The sequence below is a fragment of the Pristis pectinata genome, chromosome 6 (genome assembly GCF_009764475.1).
Source record: "Pristis pectinata isolate sPriPec2 chromosome 6, sPriPec2.1.pri, whole genome shotgun sequence".
NCBI lineage: Eukaryota > Metazoa > Chordata > Chondrichthyes > Rhinopristiformes > Pristidae > Pristis > Pristis pectinata.
Genome location: NC_067410.1, coordinates 81,805,972 through 81,829,539, shown reverse-complemented (window position 1 = coordinate 81,829,539; position 23,568 = coordinate 81,805,972). Strand labels below are relative to the sequence as shown.

Below are 23,568 nucleotides of genomic sequence, written 5' to 3'. Positions count from 1 at the left end.
TGTTAGCCCTAATCGGGGTCTGAAAAGAAACACAAAATTGAACACAAGTTCCTTCTTTGTGAATGAAAAATAAACTTTTCTGCTATCATTCATAAAGCTTAGACACAACATTTTGCAGAAAACCAATCATGGAAGTTTTTCACTCTTTAATGCCACTTTTACTGATGTAAATGAAATGCATACAAACATAAAATGCAGCAAGGTCTCGTAAAAGAAAAACTTCCAATAGTTACCAAAGATCCAGGATACATGACTTTGCTACTGTGGCTAAAATCATAATCTGATATAAATGCATTTTTAACTAGTAAATTTGACTGACAGTAGAAACTAAATGCATGTGGACACACTGATTGATATATAAATGTAAAAGACACAGAAAATTCAGTTCATTTAGAACATAAGAAACCCTCGAGCTTGCTCCACCATTTGAGCAAGACATAACTAATGTACTACTTTGTCCATTTTCCCAACTTTCTCAATTTTCCTCAATGCTTTACTTTGGGCTTTTACTTTACACATCAATTACATGCATCTCTGGACATATGGAATAATCATTCTGACCCCTAAATGATTAATTGAGAAGAAAAAGACTATCAACGAAAAGTACGCATCAAAAAGACTGCATATTCTGTTTGAACAACTTACAATTCACAAGGTAATAATGGATTGATAAACCTGGCCACTGGTCTAAGACAAACTATTTGCAGTCTACGCCCATGTGATGACAGCAAAGAATGTGGCACAAATGGCCAGTAAGGAGATAATGCCTACACAGTCAATCAGGAATTGATCATGCAGCTCATTATGTGTCCACATTTGCAAGTAAAAAGCAAAGGATGTGAATATTGGAACTGTATTCAGAGGCAATTGAACTGCAATCAAAGTTGTTAACCTGCCCAGAAAATCAAGAACATATATTTGGGCAGACCAAATACCTGAAGCATGTTTGCATATAGATCCTACCAGCTAAGTTGGGAAGTTAAAACAAGAGTAGTTTGAGTGATTTAAAAATAGGACAGTGATTTGTAATGGTGGTAAGAATACCGATAATATTTGTATAAGGTATTTAATCGCCCAAATAGAGTTCTTTGGTTAAAAAATCCAAGTCAACTGTCTTCTTGTAAATTATGAAGTTGAAACTCTGTTCCCAGACTTTCTCTATAACTGTAACACTATGTTCTGCTTTTCCTTTTTACTACCTCAATGTACTTATGTACGGAATGATCTATCTGGATGGCACACGTACAAGCACTTTTCACTGTATCTCGGTACATGTGACAATAATAAACCAATTCTAATTCCAGTTATGATGACAGGCCAGGACTTTGCAACAGCCGTATCACCTTTTCTTTCTCCTGCCTCATGAAGCCTTCCTACCATTCCTTTTGAATGGGACTGTCCACCTTATAAATATCCTACACCCACCCCTCCTCTACATTTAGTTTTCTACACAGTATTCCATTATGTAGTCTGGAATTGATTTATCCAATTTATAAGTACTTCTAGTAATTTTGCCAAGTCTTTGAAAATAAAATCAGAGAAAAATAGGGATAATGTAAAGACCACCTTTAAAGTTCTATAGAATGAAAAGCATGAAGTGGAATCTCACTGAGTGCAAAACGCAAAATGCAGAATTGAAAATGCAGGACTGTTCATATCCATTTACCACGCACAATTCAATGCAGGGATGCTCCAGGGATCTAATCAATCCAAAGTTGGGCACTTTTTAAAGTGTACAGTGAGGAGAAGCAAAAGAAAATGATTCTGTTTACTTTAGTAGAAAGGTTGTTCAGGGGAATTTCTGCAGCTACAAAAAGAGAAGGGAATACCCTTTGGGGTGTAAAGGAGCAGGGCATAGAAACAGTTGGAATTAATCCATCTGCAAAACTGGATAAAACTAGCCAGAAATCATGTTAGTGCCCATAGGCCTGATGGGTCAGGGTAAAAAGTGGTAAGAAGTGGATTATAGGGTGTACCCTTGAATCATTACCTTAAAACTGTAATTGTCCAGAGTCCCCAAAGGGTTAGGGAAAAGCTCAGGCATGTTTTGATCCTAAGAACATGAATTACATGGAGGTGAGAATCCCAGAGGCAGCCATTCAGCTTGTCAAGTCTTTCTTTCTTGGCAACTGTGGATCAAGGTTATACCTTAAGATAAAACTTTTGCATCACTGGATGAAATGGATATATTTATTTCACCAAACACAAACAAAAGTTTCACAAATTCACCCAAATTTATAAAAAAAAACAAAATGTACAAATTTGACAGACTTCCACATGTAATGTAAATGATACAGTATTAACTTCTGACATCACAACTAAACTTCTGAGGAATGTCCACAATTAGTCAAGTCAAATACATATTTTTAAGATGACAACTCTTGCACATTTAAACAGATAATTAATATCATCATGAAAGAATGCTTCAATGGAAGAGTTATTTTAAAAGTTACAAATTGTATTTTTCTTTACACCTAAATCACAGTCGAAGTAAGAAATAAATCTCTGGTTCACTGACAGAGCTGGGTTCAGTTTGCAAGACTGAGTCATCATTGTAAATGTTGTCACTATATCTGTGGAGCAATGTACTACAAGAACCCTCAGGAATACCACGACCTTCCAAACCTTCTTCTTTAAGCTGGTTTAGGTAACCTGCAATGTAGGAACCTGTGGAGTGCCTATTAACTGTATGGTGCTGCACTGGGGTTTTCTTTCTTAAAACCACACCACCAGAGGTACAGTTACCAGAAAATTTATGCTTGTTGGCCTCCTGTATCTTCTTTGCCCTATTAGCAACATAACGGACTCTGCTCTGGCTTCTAGACGAGAGCTTTCTTACCAGACCTCTTTGGTGACCAGATTCCAGCCTTATAATTGGAACATGAGTTTCTTGATTTTCCTCCTGCTCCAAGGATACAAGTTTGCGCAACTGCTCTGTTAAAGCATCTGTAGGCTTTTGCATATTTTTAAGGGAAGGCATTGTTTTCTGTCCTTTAATACTTGGCACAATGAAACTTTTGCTAATGAATTTGTACTTGCTTTCAAAGGTACAAGATATGTCCTCTGAAGTCAGATCTCCAAGGCTCTTGGATTTACTCGCAGTTGGTTGTTTTGCTGCAATAAAGGGGTGGTTGGCTACCGTGGTTTCATTTGCATCTGAATGCAGTGGGTTCCAAATATTCCTTTCAGAAATACACAATGCCCTTTCATTTGCATTTGTTGCCGGCGAATTCTCCAAAAACAAAAAATTGGTTGCTTTTTTACCTTTTTCCTGGCTCAACTGATAGAAATTCTGAGCTGATGAAGAGTTTCCTGGACTTGATTCTTCGTTACAGCTCCCTGTGGTGGTGACAGTAAAATCAAAGTCATCTACTTCTAAAAGACTACTGCCAATGGAATCTATTGGTGGAGATGCATTAAGAATTGCATTATCAGCTGCTACATATATAGTATTTGTACTACTACATTTACTGTCAGCATCAATCCTGCTCCAAGTTGCATCATGGGTGCTGGCTAGACCTGAATTTACAGGGGTATTAGTACTGGTACCCAGAAGATTTAAGGTCTTATCGAATGTTCCATCTAAGATTCTGTCACTGACGTTTCTGTTTGGTGTGTGTTGAAAAGAAATAGGAGATAGGACTTCCTCATTTAGTATGGTATACGAGGAATGATCGGACATCTCAGGGCTAGAGAAGATAGTTGTATCTGCTGTTAGATTCAAGCATGCTTTCTTAGCTTTAACATTTCTACACAATAGATTTACAGATGTATTTGTTTCCAAACCACAAGGGTGTGACAGTCCAGACATCATGCTTAAAGTGTGATCGCTGGTTTCTTGAAAACTTGAAATCATAGTCAGATTAGTTCTGTCTGTTGTATCAAACTGTGCAATGAGGGCTGAAATAGGACTACCTATTTCACTTTCACTGGGCAAGGACATAGCATCAATGAGATGAGAGACTGTGCTGTCTAGAGTTGTACCCAAGTTTTGTGAAGGATCAAAATCATTTACAGAGACTGGTGAAGAAATAGAAGACATTGCGATATAATGTTCAATCTTTTCTTCAGCTCCTACAAATTTTGCATTACAAAGTGGAGTAGAAATATTTTCAATTGGTTCCTCTTGTAACTTGGTGAGTTTCTGGTCTGGTAATAGGTTTTCACTGGTCTGCTGCCACAACATACCATTACATTGGAACTGTTCAGGTTTGTGCAACTGTACTTGATCACACACTTCATCCATTTGAACAGAATTGTCACAATACTGCTCATTGGAAGGAAGGTTTTCAAAGTAAATACGTTGATGTATTAGATTATCTGATGAACAGTGTTCTGTGTTTACAGATAACTCCTTAGGACTACTCCTTGCCAACTCTTGTGATGGAGATCCACTCAACTCATTAGCACCTGATAATGGAATACATTGAGGCAAAGGAAGTGGCGAATTCGTAATTTTTTCTTCACAACCTTTTAGACTTGGGTTTGTCCCCGTTTTAGGTTCTGTAAAATAAATGATCAGAAAATTAGTTTTTCAAGTCCATAACAATGGCATACACAAACCTACAAACACAAATCATTTGGGGGCTTAATCCTGACAGGTCCAGCATGGAAACTAGAATATGGCCTCTAAACAGCATGATATGTGCATCTTGATAAAGTGTGCACTTGCTAGTGGTAGAATTCTGACCTCAGACAGAAGAGTTTGAGCCCCTGTCTAAACAGTGCCAATGCTGACTCTGAATTCTGGTTTGATGTCCAACAAGCAATAGTATCGCTTGCTTTTGAGGAGTGTGTGTTATGGAGCTGATGGTAGGGGTAGATAGGATATCATAATTGTGCAGAATAAACATCCACATTCACATTCTTTATTACAAATGTAAATGTTGCCAATACTTTGAGTGGTTTTTCTAAACCCAAGGCTGGACAAGAATTACTCCCTTACATATCTGAAGTAGAGTTATTTTCTACTCTGCAATGAAGAAAGCCATCTTATGTTTACTGCCATGGTCTTAAAACTGCTATAAATGTATTGATGTGAACTGCAAACTCAGGCAAAGCAATATAGATGTTCATTCTGATTTTAATCTTTTACTGAGCACATTTTATTTTAACAATTAGATCATAAATCGACTTATGCAGATGTGAAGTCTTCATATTTATGTTTGTTAAAAGAACTTGGTGAAAACAAGAGACAGAAGTTGTTGATAAGGTTCTTCACTGAACTTTTCCTTATGTCTTCAGTTTAAATTTTATTGTATTGCAAATCCAAAGCACAATGGGGAAGTTCGGTGAATGTGTCATTTTGATTACATATGTTGTATTTTCTGATTTTTTTATCAGTGAAGTACCTTTCTCAAGGTTTAGGTTTACCTGGAGAAGTTTCCTAGTCAGTTTAGAACTATGAAGAAACAAGACAGTAAAGACAGAACAAAAAGAAATAACTGTTAAAATTATTCTCAAAGTTTACATCAACTTCACAGAAATTTAAATGAAAGCAATTCAAGTAAGAATATTAAAGAAAATACAATAGATCATGATTTTAAGACATGAAAAAGCATAAAGATTTACTTTTTGGGGGAGATCAAATGACTATTTCTGATGGATTTACATATTTTCAAATTAAAAGGAGAAAGCTAACTGATTTTCCAAATGCAAGGCGACATTATGGGGCACTTTGATAAAAATTCACAATAACAATTCTTTATAGAGCAGGTTCTGGTGATGTACACTCCTAGAGGAAGGAATAATGAAAATAGTTTATTTCATTCATGACAAGATTAGCAATTAAGACCCATCCCTGATTGCCCACAAGACAGCAGTAGTGAGCTGCCTTCATGAGCAGCTCCATTCCATACGGTGAATTAAACAGGCAATTACAGCAATGCTGAAAGGACAGCAAACTATCTTTAAGTCAGGATTGTGTGTGACTTTGAAGGGAACTTGAGGATGTAGATCTCATCTGCCTGCTGCCCTCACACTTCCAAGAGCTATAGGTGCAGGTATTGGTGCAAACAACAGGTCTGCTGCCAATGGGAAGAGATCTCCAAGTTTCATGGCATGCAGATTCTCCCCAGAATATGGCTGCAACGTTAAAAGCAGTTCAATGAGTACAATGGAATTTTCATAGCATGAATTCTACCTCTCACTCACCTGCAACTTCTCTCCCCAACTTCCCTTCATTTGCCTGAAATCACTGTGCCACAGTTTGCTCAACCTTTCTCTTCCCCTCATGGGTTTTGAATTTTAAAAATTTAAATTTTTTAATTTTATTTACAGCGTGGTAACAGGCCCTTCCAGCCCAATGAGTCCACGCCGCCCATTTTAAACCCAAATTAACCTACCCATACATCTTTGCAATGTGGGAGGAAACCGGAGCACCCGGAGGAAACCTACGCAGACACAGGAGAACGTACAAACTCCTTACAGACAGCGACGGGAATCGAACCCCGATCGCTGGCGCTGTAATAGCGTCGTGCTAACCGCTACGCTACCGTGCCAACTCTTACCAAAATCTTAAACCTCATTTCTTCATATCTCACATCTTGCACCATAGAATCATACAGCTTGGAAACAGACCCTTCGGCCCAACTCATCCATGCCAACAAAGGTGCCTACCAGAGTTAGTCCAATTTGCCTATGTTTGGCCCATATTCTTCTAATCCTTTCCTATCCATGTACCTGTCTAAATATTTTTTGAATGTTGGAATTGTACCCAGCTCTATCTCCTCCTCTGGTAATTTATTCCATATATCTACCACACTCTTGCCTCTAAATCTTTCCCCTCTCACCTTAAACCTATTATGCCCTCTAGTGTTTTACCTGGGAAAAAGACTGTGACCATCCAGCTTATCTATGCCACTCATGATTTTAAAACCTTTCACAAGGTCACCCTTAGTCTCCTTCACTCCAGGGAACTCAGTCTTATTTTCCAGTCTCCCCTTTATAACTCAAGCCCTCCAGTCCAAGCCGCATCTTTGTGAATCTTTTCTGCACCCTCCCTAGCTTATACTTCATATACTTCCTGTAGTATGCGACTAGAACTCCACACAATGCTCCAAGTGTAGACTCACCAATGGCTTCTTCAGCTGTAGCACGACATCCCAACTTCAGGTACTCTATGCAACAAACAATCTGCTGGAGGAAGTCAGCAGTGTCGGGGGGGGGGGGGGGGGGGCGGCGGGGGGGTAGTCAAGGAATTGTTAACATTTTGGGTTGAAACCCTGCATCGGGACTGGAGTCTCACTATTCTTGTCCATGCATTGAATAAGAAAGTCTCAATTTCAAAGAATTATGCCAGTATTGAAAGTTTATGATTTTAAGTCACCGCAGCAGCCTTTTAAGGATTTGTTCTTTTGGCTTCATTGCCCAACTTATCTGAATCATTAACAACATGATGTCTCTTTTTTCTGGAAAATTAAAAGGCTGCCATGTTCCATTCTAACCCTTGTACGATACGTGGATGTTATACATGCCTGGGATGACCTGTCAAAAACATTAACTGTGGTATTTCTGACCTGGAGAAGCTAGATTTAGGATGCTCACCAAGATTACCAATACAGTACTGTCAGCATTTTATTGAATTTGAAGCATAATGCTCATTCCTGAAGATGAAGAGGTATTAAAGGGAGTACATGCTATTTTAGATACAGATCAGTGGGAATGATTGTGATTTTGAGAGCAGAGGATTGGTTTAGATCAATTCTGAATTGATGGAGAAAGAACCCAATGGGCCGCAATAAAACACTATCTATAAAAATTGGTGAAACTGGTTAAAGAAAAGTAAAATACCAGTACATATATAAAGGGATAAGCTGTACAGAATTACATTACTGAATTAAATCAATTTAAACAAAACATATTAGCAGAAATTCATTGTCTTTGAACACCAACAACGTTTTCTTTGATTTAAAAAATCAGGGGTGTACTTCAAAGCAAGGCTTTATATATATTCAAGCTGAGAATCAATGGACTAAACAGCAGCATCTAGTTATGAATTTCTTAAGGTGCATCTACGTACATAGTGTGAAATTAGAAAATCCTGTTTTTATTCTTAAAAGTGTTAACTGATGTTCGACTTTTATAATTCTGTTGTGCCTTACCAGATTTTTCAACAGCAGGTGGCGACATCTCTCCATAAAGCAAATTATCGACTGGCATAGAAGTAGGACGTACACGGAGTTTCTTTGTTCCTCGTTTACTGCATGTTTCTTGCTTGCTGGAATTAAGAGGATTGGCTTCTTGCTCGCTCAAGTCAGTGCAAGTTTCCAAAAGCACACTTTTGCTCTTTTTTCTTTCCTTTGTGGGTGCACTGGCAGTGCGACGTAGAATTTGATTCCCAAAGGATTTCTTTTGTATAACATTGCCTTGGTTGTTGTTTACTGAAGGATATTTGGGGTTCTTGCTAAACAGACTCTTGAGTCCCATCAGTTGCTGTATCAGGCAATTAAAGAATTAAGAACTCAAATGAATTGTGTTTACATCAAAAAGGGTATACCAATGACCTAAATTGACAATATGAGATTTTAGACCTCTAGGAAAATACTTTTATCTACATCTGGAAATGCCTTAATCATACCTTACTAGATATACAAGTTAAACAAAATTCACACTGCCTGGATTAAACCAAAACACTCCAAAAAATTAAATAGTGTATTTTAAATGTCTATTGAAATAACTTTAAATTTGTTTCAAAATTATAAAGAAATATTCCTTCCAATACTCAACTAAATAAATCTGTGGATTAAATTATTACTATTTAATACGAGTCAAATGAACTATATATATCCAAATATCTATTCAACATACTAAACACACTTGGCAGAATACAGAAACAATAATGTCATAGGTAGTTCACAGAAACAACTTATTGTCAAATAAAAGTGAGCTTTTTTGCAGGAATAATAGGAATAATACATCTATGAATAAGAATTAGCAAGGAAAGAAATGACAATCCAGTGAATTTGATGGAATTACAAAAGACATAGGGTAATAAAAGAATTCTAAAAAAAAATGACAACTTTGGAACTCCTAGGTTATAAGTATGAGTTGAAAGACTGCAGTGCAAAGTACATTATGACCACATTGATTATCACTGGAAAATGTGTGTTGGAATCACAATACATGATTAACCATTGAGCTAGTGCAGGACATGCACAATTTCCGCTGCTTGCTTTGTATCATGAGTCCAGCAATAATTACATTCCCTTTGCCCTCTAACATCACCATGGGCCCTAATTTCAGGAGTAGCCAGCATCTGTTCAAGCTAGTTAGTGCTGATTTAAGCCAGCCTGCTCCAAAGGGGAGCTTTGCCACTGAAACCAGAGGTCATTCCAGAGGTCTTAATTAGCCTCCTGGATGACATGGGTAAGAGTAGTTACCCATATATCTTCCACACAGCCAACTCCCATAAGCAGCACTTAATTAGATAACCTTTTTTTTTCAGAAAAGTAACATGAACAATATCAGTCAGGACACAGGATAACTCCCATTCTTTTCCAAAATGTGCATGGCACCTGTTACCGCTACCTGATAGAGCAGATATAGCCTTGGTTTAAGAGCTCATCCACGTCCAAAATGAAACTTCAGAGTGCCACTCTGATGTGAAGCCTACATTTTTGTGCTCAACTTTCTGGAATGAAAGTTGAACTTGGGACCTTCTGACTCAGTGGCAATAGTGGTGCCATAATTGACACCCAGAAATACTTCCAGAAATTCAAATATGATAGTTACATCAGCCATGCACGATGCAGGATACTCACTAATACAGTGTATGCTCTCTTAAAGAAGGCAGCACACAACAAATGGTGGAAGGCCTTACACCCCTGGTTATAATTGTAGCAGCCATAACAGAGTCCAAGGCCAGTAGTGGCACTGAGACCATTAAAGTATACTAAAACTTAATCTCCTTCTCACATTCCATTTCTCCCTGGTCCACAATCTCACAAAGTTGTAGATGGTATGAGCATGCATCTCTTGTAATTCTTTTCTTTCATCATAACCCTTACATTCCCAGGGTAGAGAGCAAAGGTGAAATAACCCTGTCACTTGATCTGTCACTCACAGCCACCAGCTCAGAAATTGTGCTGTATAAGTTAGTTTAGAGTAGGGCTCACCAGATATGAGTGGCCTACTGACAGGACAGGAGAAAGACAGCACACTCGGCAGATTCCTGAAGGGCGAGGCTATACATTAGTTGTTATAGAGCACTCAGATGAGGACTTTAATGGAGACACCAAAAGAAGGCTGCTTCTGGTATGCACAATGGAAATGGTTGGTGTATTGATAAGCCTACTTGTAAGCATCCATGCAACATCAAGAACTACTCTACTCTTGCACAGGGATTCATGTAGAAGTTGGAGCCCAACCTTTCTACTCGTTTAAATATGGTGTACTCAGCTATTGTACATGACTGATGGTCAATGCCTCAGCTTCTACTGCAGCTCATTCAGAAACCATCCAATGGCCAAGTGCTGCTGTGGTAAGACTGCTCTTGTGCAAGACTAGCTTGCAAGCTTTAACTGGTTCTTTCATGACTTTGGAGACCAGAAGTCAAAAGGGGCTTTGGGATTGTTTCAGCAATCTAGCAATGTGTCCTCCAACAAATCCAAGGATTATTGATGCGCCACCCTGGGGGAGTTGCAGTGACTTTAAGGAGCATAACATTTTCTCTCTCAGGACAACAACATTTGTGATCCCCCCAGTGCCACTCTGCTGGTGTCCTTGCTTGTCAGTCAACCAACCCAATCTGCTACCATTCAAGGCAAAAGAATGCAGTCCAAGGATACTGTACCAGAATATTATAAATCAATAAAAATGATGAATTTATTGTCTCAGGTTTACTGAACAACTAATTTTGTATTTCCAAAGGGTGCAAATAAAGCAGCACCATAACTTATGATATTTTAAAATCAGAGATGAAAACAATCTAAGATTACATACCTTTCCACAAATGTCATGAATCGTCACATGTACAAATAGTGAAGATTCTGTCATGCCCTCCAAGTAAATATGCCGGTATCCTGTGGAAGGAAGCATTTTCTCAAATCAATACGTTGCTTCTGGGCCTACAGTAAATAGGACATAGTGGCATCTTAATTAATAATTTTTTTTTGAAAGGTATACTGACCAGGCATGAGAGTACTAAAGGACACAGTTCTTTCACCTACAAAATCTTGACCAATTGGATCATGATCCCACACCAGAAATCGAACCAGGGCTATTTCAGGCATGTGGACTGTAAAAGTAATAGTTTCTTCCCACACAGGGTTAAATCCTAAAAAAACAAGAATTGAGTTTAGAACTCCACCTTTATCTGCGCATCTCTTTACAGCACATATACAAATCAACCTCTGTCATGAACTTGTTCACTGTAAAAGAAGCAATGTTGATTATTGTTCTAGAGAACATTCATCATGTTGCATTATGAATCACATAATTTTGTTGGTTCCATTCCCTTAGATTTGTTTTAAATGTAAAGGAAATAATAGGGTTGTATTAGTGGGAGATTTTAATTTCCCTGGTATTGACTGGACTACCCAGAATGTTAAGGGCCTGGATGGGGTGGAATTTGTGAAATGTATCCAGGAAAGTTTCCTGAGTCAATATACAGAGGGCCCTACTCGGAATGGTGCAATACTGGACCTCCTCTTAAGGAACAAGGTAGGCAGGTAACTGAGGTGGCAGTTAAGGAGCACTTTGGCTCGAGAGACCATAATTCTATCAGTTTTAAGATATTGATGGAAATGGATAGGACAGGTCCACAGGTTAGGGTCCTAAACTGGAGCAGGGCTAACTTTGGAGGAATTAGGCAGGATCTAACAGAGGTTGATTGGGTGAGCCTGTTTGAAGGGAAAAGAATGAATAGCAAGTGGGAGGCTTTTAGAAGTGTGATATCAAGAGTCCAAGAGCAGTATGTTCCTGTTAGAATGAAGGGCAAACCTGGCAAGTTTAGGGAACCTTGGCTGATGAGAGATATTGAGGGTCTGGTCAAGAAAAAGAAGGAAACATACATTGTGTTCAGGAGGGCAGAGATGAGTGAATTCCTTGATAACTATAAAAAGATTAAGAATATTCTTAAGAGGGATCCAGGAGGGTAAAGAGAGGGTATGAGATGGATCTTGCAGGTAAGGTTAAGAAAAACCCCAAGAGAATCTATAGCTATATTCCGAGTAAAAGGGTGGCCAGGGAGAGAGTAGGTCCCCTTAGAGATCAGCAGGACCACCTACGGCCTGAGCTGCAGGAGATGGGTGGGATTTTTAACGAATACTTCTCCTTGGTGTTTACTGAGGAGAAAATCATTGTTGCTCAAGAGATAAGGGAAACTAGTGGAGAATGCTTTGGAGAACATTCATATTACCAGGGAGGAGCTATTTGCAGCCTTACAGTGCATTAAGGTGGATAAATCCCCAGTGCTTGTGGGAGGCTAGAGAAGAAATTGCGGAGGCTCTTGTGGAGATTTTTGCTTCATCATTAGCCACTGGTGAAGTTTCTGAAGACTGGAAGGTGGCTAATGTTGTTCCATTGTTTAAGGGTAGCAAGGACAAGCCAGGAACTACAGGCTGGTCAGGCTAATGTCAATAGTGCAGAAGTTACTGGAGGGAATTCTGAGGGACAGGATCTACCAGCATTTGAATAGACAGAGTCTGATTTGGAGGGGTCAGCATGGCTTTATACGTGGAAAGTCATGCTTGACAAACCTTTTAGAGTTTTTTGAAGAGGTAAAAAGGTAGATGAGGGTAGGGCAGTGGATGTTGTCTATTTGGACTTTAGCAAGACCTTTGACAAGCTCCCACATAGTAGGCTGGTCTGGAAAGTTAGGGCCCATGGAATCCAGGGAGAGCTGGTTAGGTGGATTCAAAATTGGCTTAGAGGTAGGGAACAGAGGGTGGTGGTTGAAGGTTGTTTCTCGGAATGGAGGCCAATAACTAGTGGTGTGCCACAGGGGTCGGTGTGAGGACCATTGTTATCCTTTATTTATATAAATTATTTGGATGCAAATGCACAAGGCTTGATCAGCAATTCTGCAGATGACATGAAATTAGATGTTGATAGTGAAGAATGGGGATGAGATTACAGGGGGATCTTGATCAGTTCGGGAAGTGGGCCGAGGAGTGGCAAATGGATTTCAATACAAATAAGTGTGAGGTTATGCATTTTGGTAAGTCAAACCAGCATAGGACTTATACTATGAATGGTAGGGCACTAGGGAGTGTAACGGAACAGAGGGATCTAGGAGCATAAGTGCATAGTTCTTTGAAAGCAGTGTCACAGGTAGACAGGGTGGCGATAAAGGCGTTTTGCACACTGGCCTTCATCAGTCAGGGCACTGAGTATAACTGCAGTTGTATAAGATATTGGTGAGGCTGCATCTGGAGTACTGTGTACAGTTTGGTCACCCTGTTATAGGAAAGATGTGGTTAAACTGGAAGGAGTGCAGAAAAGATTTATGAGGATGTTGCCAGGACTAGAGGGCTTGAGATACAGGGAGAGGTTGGCCAGGCTAGTTCTTTATTGGAATTGTAATTGGTTTATTATTGTCACATGTACCGAGGTAGCTTAAAAAAGTTGTTTTGCATACCGTTCATACAGATCAATTCATTACACAGAGTATTGAGGAAGTACAAGGTAAAACAATGACAACAGAAGGCAACTAAAAAAGGCAATAAGGGAAGAAAAGATGAAATATGAAGGTAAGCTAGCCAATAATAGAAAAGAGGATACCAAAAATTTTTTCAGATATATAAAGAGTAAAAGAGAGGCAAGAGTGGACATTGAACCTCTGGAAAATGATGCTAGAGAGAGTACTGGGAAACAAAGAAATGGCAGACGAACTGAATAAGTATTTTGCGTCAGTCTTCACTGTGGAAGACACCAGCAACATGCCAGAAATTCGAGAGTCAGGGGGCAATAGTGAGTGTAGTCGCTATTACTAAAGATAAGGTGCTTGGGAAACTGAAAGGTCTAAAGGCAGATAAGTCACCTGGACCAGATGGATTACACCCCAGGGTTCTGAAAGAGGTAGCTGAAGAGATTGTGGAGGCAGTAATGGTGATCTTGCAAGAATCACCAGATTCAGAAATGGTTCTGGAGGACTGGAAAATCGCAAATATCACTCCACTCTTTAAGGAGGGAGGGAGGCAAAAGACAGGAAATTATAGGCCAGTTAGCCTGACTTCAGTGGTTGATAAGATGTTAGAGTCCATTATTAGGATGAGGTTTCGGGGTACTTGGAAGCACATGATAAAATAGGCCGAAGTCAGCATGGTTTCCTTAAGAGGAGATCTTGCCTGACAAATCTGTTGGAATTCTTTGAGGAAGTAACAGGCAAGATAGACAAAGGAGAGTCAGTGGATGTTGTTTACTTGGATTTTCAGAAGGCCTTTGACAAGGTGCTGCACATGAAGCTGCGAAACAAGATAGGAGCCCATGATATTACAGGAAAGGTACATAGCGTGGATAGAGGATTGGTTGACAGGCAGAAGGGAAAGAGTGGGAATAAAGGGGGCCTTTTCTGGTTGGCTGCCGGTGACTAGTGGTGATCCACAGGGGTTGGTGTTGGGTCCACTACTTTTCACGTTATATGTTAACGATCTGGATAATGGAATCAAGGGCTTTGTGGCCAAGTTTGTAGATGACACAAATATTGGTGGAGGGGCAGGTAGATTTGAGGAAGCAGGGAGTCTGGAGAAGGACTTGAACAGGTTGGGAGAATGGGCAAAGAAGTGGCAGATGGAATACAGTGTAGGGAAGTGTACGGTCATGCACTTTGGTAGAAGGAATAAAGGCATAGACTATTTCCTAAATGGGGAGATAATTCAGAAATTGGAGGTGCAAAGGGACTTGGGAGTCCTAGTACAGGATTCCCTAAAGGTTAACTTGCAGGTTGAGTCGGTAGTAAGGAAGGCAAATGCAATGTTAGCATTCATTTCAAGGGGACTAAAATATAAAAGCAAGGATGTAATGCTGAGGTCTTATAAGGCATTGGTCAGACCAGATTTGGAGTAATGTGAGCAGTTTTGGGCCCCATATCTAAGGAACTATGTGCTGGCATCGGAGAGGGTCCAGAGGAGGTTTACAAGAATGATCCCGAGAATGAAAGGATTAATGTATGATGAGCGTTTGATGGTTCTGGGCCTGTACTCGCTGGAGTTTAGAAGAATGAGTGGTGATCTTATTGAAACCTACTGAATATTGAGAGGCCTGGAGAGAGCGGACATGGAGAGGACATTTCCAATGGTGGGAGAGTCTAGGACCAGGGGGCACAACCTCAGAATAGAAGGACATTCCTTTAGAATAGAAATGAGGAGGAATTTCTTTAGCCAGAGGGTGGTGAATCTGTGGAATTCATTGCCACAGACAGCTGTGTGTTCTTGATATGTGAGGGCGTCAAAGGTTACGGGGAGAAGGCAAGAGAATGGGACTGAGAGGGGAAAGTAAATCAGCCATGATCGAATAGCGGAACAGACTTGAAGGGCCGAATGGCCTAATTCTGCTCCTATGTCTTATGATCTTATAGAATGTAGAATAAGTGAAAGAGCAATAGAGAAAGTGCAGTGCAGGTAAACAATAAGCGCGAGGTCATAATGAGGTAGATTGTGAGGTCAAGAGTCCATCTTATCATACTAGGGAACCATTCAATAGTCTTAAAACAGTGGGATAGAAGCTGTCCTTGAGCCTGGTCATACTTGCTTTCAGGCTTTTGTATCTTCTGCCTGATGGGAGAGGGGAGAAAAGAGAATATCCGAGGTGGGTTGAGTTTTTGATTATGCTGGCTGCTTTACCAAGGCAGCAAGAAGTATAGACAGAGTCCATGGAGGGGAGGCTGGTTTCTTTGATGTACTGAGCTATGTCCACAACTCCCTGTAGTTTCTTGCAGTCACGGGCAGAGCAGTTGCTATACCAAGCCATGATGCACCCTGACAGGATGATTTCAATGGTGCATCAATAAAAATTAGTGAGGGTTGATGTAGACATGCCAAATTTCTTCAGCCTCCTGAAGAATTAGAGGTGCTGGTGAGCTTTCTTGGTCATGGTGTCTACATGGTTGGACCAGGACAGGCTATTGGCACTCCTAGGAACTTGAAGCTCTCAACCCTGTGAACCTCAGCACCATCAATGTAGACAGGAGCATGCACACCGTCCCACTTCCTTAAGTCAATAACCAGCTCCTTTGACATTGAAGGAAAGGTTATTGTCATGATACCATGTTACTATGCTCTCTATCTCCTTCCTGCACTCCAACACATCATTATTTGAGATATGGCCCACTATGGTGGTGTCATCTGCAAACTTGCAAATGGAGTTATAACAGAATCTAGCCACGCAGTCATGAATGTATAGGGAGTAGAGGACGCAGCCTTGTGCAGCACCAGTGTTGAGAATAATCGTGCTGGAAGTGTTGCTGCCTATCCTTATTGACTGTGATCAGTTGGTCAGGAAGTCAAGGATCTAGTTGCAGAGAGAGGTGTTGAATCCCAGGTCTCAGAGTTTGATGACGAGTTTGCTTGAATTAGAGTACCGAAGGCGGAGCTGTAGTCAATAAGCAATAGTCTAATGTAAGTGTCTTTACTGTCCAGATGCTCCAGAGATGAGTGTAGGGCCAGGGAGATGGCGTCCGCCATCGACATGTTTCGGCGGTAGGCAAATTTCAGTGGATTGAGGTTGTCTGGGAGGCTGGAGTTATTGCATGCCATGACCAGCCTCATGAAGCACTTCATGATGGCAGATGTCAGGGACACCAGGCGGTAGTCATTAAGGCACGTTACCTTGTTTTTCTTAGGTACCAGGATGATAGTGGTCTTCTTGAAGCAAGTGGGAACCTCAGATTGAAGCAGGGAGAGGTTAAAAATGTCTGCAAATACTCCTCAAGCTGATCTGCACATGATCTAAGGACACGGCTAGGTATTGGCATTGGTATTGGTTTATTATTGTCACTTGTACCGAGGTACAGTGAAAAGCTTGTCTTACAAACCGATCGTACCGGTCAATTCATTACACAGTGCAGTTACATTGAGTTAGTACAGAGTGCATTGATGTAGTACAGGTAAAAACAATAACAGTACAGAGTAAAGTGTCACAGCTACAGAGAAAGTGCAGTGCAATAAAGTGCAAGGTCAGGTGTGAGGTCACAACAAGGGACACCACCCAGGCCAGATGCTTTCCGCGGGTTCACTCTCCGGAAGACTGATCTTATGTCTGCAACAGTGATTATGGGTTCAGGTACCCTCAACACACTTGCTGATATAGTCTGTGATGGTGGTGACATACTCATCTGGGCTGGCAGCTGAGTCTTTGAACATGGACCAGCCGACTGACTTAAAGCAGTCATGTAGAAGCTCATCTATTTCCTCAGACCATCACTTATTCCTTTGAAACTATTCCTTGGAACATAGGAGAATGAGGGGCGACCTTATAGAAATGTTTAAAATTATGAGAGGCATAAATGAGTTGGACAGTAACAGACTCTTCCCCAGGGAAGGAGAGTCCAAAACTAGGAGGCATAGATTTAGGGTGAGAGGAGATTTATAAGGGACCTGAAGGACAACTTTTTCATGCAGAGGGTGGTGAGTATATGGAATGAGTTGCCAGAAGAAATGGTTGAGGCAGGCACAATAGTATCACTTAAGAAGCACTCGGATAGGTACATGCAGGGGCAGGGCTCGGAGGGTGTTGTGTGAAAAGGTTCTTTTGGGATCTTAAAGACGGAGGACTCTGGACACAGGCTTTGGATTCTAAAAGTAGTTTAATCACAAAGGCAAACACGGGGACAGAATGAATAGGAACAGATGCACACTCACACACACGCAGGAGACCGCGGACGTGAGGGGGGATCGCAACGAGGATGAGGTACACACACACTCACACACACAAACACACAATAAACAAGGTACAGCTTATTAAGGGATAAACACTTCAATGCCTGAATACCTTGACCCAACAAGCATTGGCCCTAACACTCCTTGGATTCTTACTAAGACGCTCCCAAACCACGTGGTGATGCCCACTCTTACCAGTGGTCTCTGCAGCGTTGTCTCACTACTCCTGGGGCAGTTGAAAAGAGAGAGACCAGGGGATTACAACATTCTTTATAGTGCTAGGAGGCTGGGTGGAGCCTAGCCAAGTGATTTAGATAGGCCAATGGTTTGGAGGTCAAGGACAAAGGTACCTGCCATGGCCAATGGTCAGGCAGGTTCAGGGACAAAGGTTCCTCTCCAAAGCCAATCCCTATGTCCACACCTGATGGGTGGGGTGAAGCCACACCTTGATTGACAGTGGTGTCATTTCCGATCCAAAGAGCAATGCTGTCCTCTGACCAGCAGGGTCAGTGTTGTTATGGTCACATGACAGCCATGTGCTCTCATACTACAGAGGGATATGGGCCGAATGCAGGAAATTGGGACTAGCTGGGTGGGCACCGTGGTCGCCATGGACTCGTTGGGCCAATGGGCCTGTATCCGTGCTGTATTGCTCTATGACTCTATAACTATAAAGTTATGAAGTGTAATTTGGTATAGTGCATAGGAAATTACATTCAAAGGTACAATAAACAATGAGCAAACAATGGCTAACACTTAAAGAATTAACACATAGTTTAAAACAAATATATATCCTCTTAAGACACAATAACCCAACAGGAATGGGAATTGAGAAGGAAAGGGAAAATGAAATGTGAGACTAATCAAGCAAGAAACATAAAGCGGATTGTAAAAGCCTCTATCAATATGCAAAATGGAAAACACTAGCAAAAGTTAACATAGATCCCTTATAGACTGCGACAGATGAAATTTGACATTTTCTTATTCCCCAATACAAAGATGTTGAACAAACATTTTGTGTCTTCTTCATGAAGGAAGACAGACACAAAATGTGTTTTGGAAATAGTGAAGAACAAGAAGTCTAGTGTTAACAAGGAACTGAAAACAATTAGCATTAGTTAAAAAGTATTGGGATAGTAGTGGGATGGAAAGCAGATAAATCCACAGGAACTGATCACCTACCTCCCAAAGTTTTAAAAGAGTTGGCGACTATAGAGATAATGGATGCACCATTTATTAACTCCCAAAACTCCATAGATTCGAAAACATTTCCCCACAGATTGGGAGGTAGCAGATGTTTAAAAAAAAGTGAGAGGGAAAAATATAATACTATAAAACAATTAATCTGACATTAGTCAGAGGGAAAATGCTAGAAATTATCCTTGAAGGAATGGTAACAGGCCATTTAGAAAATATTAGGACTTGACAAAGTTAGTATGGATTGATGAAAAGAAAATTATGTTCGACAAATCTGTTGGAAATTTTTGAGGTTGTAATTAGCAGAATAGATGAGGGTGGACCAGTAGATATGTTGTATGTGGACATTCCCAAGACCTTTGATAAGGTGGTACTCAAGAGGTCTTTAAACAAAATTAGAGCACATAGGATTGGGGCTAACATACCTGCATGGATTGAGAATTCACCAATGTACAGAAAACAGAGTAAGAAGAAATTAGTCATAATTGGTTTGGGATGCTGTGGCTGATGGGGTATCACAGGCATGTGCCTGAAGCCCTAGCTATTCATAATATGTACCAATGATTTAGATGAGGGGACCAAGTGCAGTATATCCAGTCTGCTGGGTACTAGTTTAGTCTGCAAGGAAGATGCAAAGAGGCTTAAGGGAGATTTATGAGAGGGCATTTTCTTTAGTTCATTCACCACATCTGAATGTTGATGTCAGAGCTGACATTTATTGTCTGTCCCTAATTGCTCCTGAATTGATGAGGCAGTTAAGATAGTAACTCTGCATATTATCATGGTCAGCATATTATCAGGCCTGCCTTAATTATTGCAAGAGATGGCAACGAACAAGAAATTGATCTCCCACTTCTAGAAGGGGATTGCATGGAACCAGGAGAGCATCAATTTCACTCTGCAGATTATAAGCACCTCTGTGCAAGGGTTCACTGATCATTGTTGTGACTACTAGATCAGGTGGCAGCTACTATGGAAGCACAGGCAGAGGTCACATGAAGTCTTAGTTGCTCCTTGAAATTTCAAGCTGATCTAAGAAGAACCCTGACCTCTGCCATCAGAGACCAGGTTCTCACTCTTCAAGAACATTGAGGTGCTGTCCTTATTGAAGAGCAAGGCATCATCATGTCCAGATATTTTTTCTCATTTAAGAGTTAATCTAAAGATATTGATCAACAATTCTCTTTATTGAAATGTCCAATTGCACCAATTAGAACATACACATATGATATAAAACAGTAGGGTCTAAAACTCACCATTATCATCCACTACTCTGGTCTGTTCCTTACAGCAATCAACTGGTAAACCGATAATTTCCACTTCAACGAAGGGATCAATTATCTGTTGAAGATCAATCATTTAAAAAACATAAATATGAAAATATATGCTATGAATTTACTGATGCAACTGAGCATGAAATAATACAATAAGAAATGCATGTTATTATTCCATGTTTCTTGCTGTAGGAATGCATCACAAGAAATTTAATTGCAGCTAAATAGGAACATTGCACAATTGAACAATTGTGAATTTAATAACGTTTACTCATGCACAACATGAGTAAAAGTAATAAATTCACAATTATTCAAATGGCGATATCTTAAACTACATCTGTGACTTCTACATATAATAGTGGTGTTTTTAGACATGTGTCTATTTTGCCTCTATGTTGTACCTTTAACAATCAATAACTTCCCATTCTCTGTATACTTGACAAATTCTACAGAATCTTTCTTCATTTGAGAAGTATTGACATTACATCTTTACATTTCAACTTGTACTCTAGCTAAAAGTAACAAGTTTCATGTAGAAGAGGAAATGTCCATCTAACTAATCCTTCCTGAACAAGAAACACTAGTATCAGCATAAGTACTAATTTGACAATAGTTCTTTATAAAAAGTAGTTTAATATTATTATATTTTTGGCAGAGATAATCAAATTCAGGGTTGGCACTGTAGTTTGACAACCGAAATTTATATCAGTAGCACAATAAATCTCCATTACCTCGCCTCTGTCCCCAAGCATAGAATGAGGTGGCTTTGGCAACTGCTGCCCACTGATTATTTTTAGGGTTAGCTGCTTTTTTGGATGGCCATGCAGAGGATCTTCAGTGAATGGGTTAAAAACACCTAAAACAGTAATTTTATACAATTTAGAAAACAAGTAAATTAGAAATGAACACATGGTTTCTTTAAATGAAGGAAATTTAAATTCATTTAACACAGCAGTTTTATTAATTGTAGGCCAAAGGCCCAAAGTAATTCAGCAGTATGTTGTTTCCACTTTGAGCAACTCAAAATACATCTGTCATAAACATTAACTCCAATTTTATACTTGCACATCTTTGACATTACCTGCATTTGTAAACAGAACGTACTTGGCAAAAAGTTAAGATAATCTACCAAAAATTGCTGTGGATAATATTGACAATTGATTGCTTAATGCACTTATATGACATATTTCTCCACTCAGTATTTGAATGGATGTATTGGATTGATTAAAGTGGAATTTCATAGGAATGCAATAAATGTTATCTGCTGTTAACCCAAAAATAAAACATGATAAAATGAGCATGAGACTTCTCTTTTAATTCCTACCACACTCAGGCACTCAGGCACAACCTGAGAGAGGAAGGGAATAGTGGAAGACTTACCAGCTGGTTTCCTGCTTTGATTTGACTGGCTAAACTTTAAAAAGTATTCACCGAGGAAACCCACTTGAATCTGATAGGGTTCTTATTTAAATACACAGGTCTGGCAGGAGCCATCACATTTGGCCTCAGCAAAAACTTCAATCCCATGCAATCAATTCTATTCCAGTCCCTGGGCATTATTGCAGGCTGAATCAAAGTTTGTAATACCTGTGTTCTATTTGGCACCAACCAGAGTTTCTGACCATCCCGTTCCCCCACCCAACTTTAGCCCTCCATCCTCTCCTGCTTGCTTGGATTACCTTTTTCTATCCCTGTAATCACCTGTCTCAGTCCTCACCTCTGCCCATTTATTGATAAAACTCTTATCTATGCTTTCCAATACTTCTAGACTCTGGTCTCTGGCAGCAGTCTCTCATCATTCAATTTTAATGGTCTTGCAGCATCCTGGATGGATTTTTTGGCCAATGAGGCATTAATGAGGCCAGGTCTTTGAACTTGTCTTAGTTTCCTGGCTGATACTCCCAGAATGGCCTACCTAGAAGTTAAAATTATCATAATTACCACTATAAGTAGTCCTCAAACCTCAAGATTAGGGAGTACTGGTATAAAAAATTTAGGTTTGCCAGGAATTTTATTAATGGCCACAGTGGTTTCAAACCCCTAAGCCTTGTGCAAATTGCTTTCCACATGAGCACATGGAATTTTTCTGCTGTAGACGTTAATCTGTTCCTATTTATGATTCTTTCAGTAATTCTGTTTGGAAGTGAATTTTCAGCTAGGAGGAGTGATCATGTGTACAATCAGATTGCAGGAAAAGCACACTGCATCATAGAACTGCCATAATATTGGAAGTTAAAAACGTAAAACTGTGTTCCCTTTAAAAACCTTTCTCCAGAAAGGGTTCACCTGGATATCATTTTAGGATGCTTTTTTGCATCAATTGATAACCAAAAGGTATCTTCAATTTTACTTTGTGGAAATGAGCACTTTCTAGTTCAAAACAAGTCTACATTATATGTCCATCACCAAGTACAGGAATCATACACAGTAACATATGGGTTCAGCAACATAGTGTTCCCCAAAAAATACCATTTTTACAATAAGTTTCATCTATATAGCACCTACAACATAAAGCATGAGCATAACTGGGTGAATGTAAAAGCTGCCAAGGAGGACTGACTAAACTCTTCTAAGTTACTACCCAGAGCATTTTGATTAGTATGTGTGGAAAACTATAACCCTCCACATCCAAGCTTTATTCTTTAATGACATGAATCAAATTAAATATTAAGTATACCTTGGCACATTGATTGAGGTTTTAGGACATACCCACAATTTCCATTTTGCATAAATAGGGCTCTGTTTAGTTGCATCATACGACCATCAGTCTGATAATTTAGTGCCACTGTGAACAGAAACAGAATGGTAGAGTCACAAACTGAAAGCTCTCCTTTTGGTTAGCTTTTATAATAAAATAATCCGATTATTAATTTAATTTTAGAGGTTAAATTGATAACAAAATCAATGACCTGAACTAAATCCAAACTGATTTTTACTTAATTATGAAATATTACTTCATCTTTAACATTTCTGCAACAACTCAGCCTAAGAATCCTAAACTAATTCCTTCATTTCATCCCGCAGTAAATTATATTAGCTTTTTGTTGGCCTGAAATACAAAATAACAAAATAGTTTAGAAAAGTATGAATTCTATATCTGAAAAGGAACACTTTAATTTCTCCTCCTTTTATCTGTTCTCCACTGCACTTTGATTCCTCTACATTCGCTGTGTTGATTATTAGTGGACATCCTATCGAATTTTTCTCTTCCCTTTAGAAACTTTCACACATAAAATTTGCAATTGGGTTTGATTATGCACCACAGGATATTGACTAATACA

At 39.6% G+C, this 23,568-nt stretch overlaps 1 protein-coding gene across 1 annotated transcript in view; it reads right to left on the bottom strand.

Moving 5' to 3' along the window:
- Positions 1-2,247: 2,247 nt before the first annotated feature.
- plch1 (phospholipase C, eta 1) overlaps positions 2,248-23,568 on the bottom strand; it is a 78,153-nt gene continuing 56,832 nt past the window's right edge. Inside the window, exons 17-23 of the mRNA XM_052018492.1 lie at positions 22,965-23,072; positions 21,019-21,143; positions 20,270-20,354; positions 11,129-11,275; positions 10,942-11,021; positions 8,103-8,433; positions 2,248-4,503 (exon numbers count right to left, since the gene is read on the bottom strand). Coding sequence (XP_051874452.1) covers positions 2,480-4,503; positions 8,103-8,433; positions 10,942-11,021; positions 11,129-11,275; positions 20,270-20,354; positions 21,019-21,143; positions 22,965-23,072 — 2,900 coding nt within the window. The 3' untranslated portion in view covers positions 2,248-2,479. The remainder of the gene's footprint in view (positions 4,504-8,102; positions 8,434-10,941; positions 11,022-11,128; positions 11,276-20,269; positions 20,355-21,018; positions 21,144-22,964; positions 23,073-23,568) is intronic.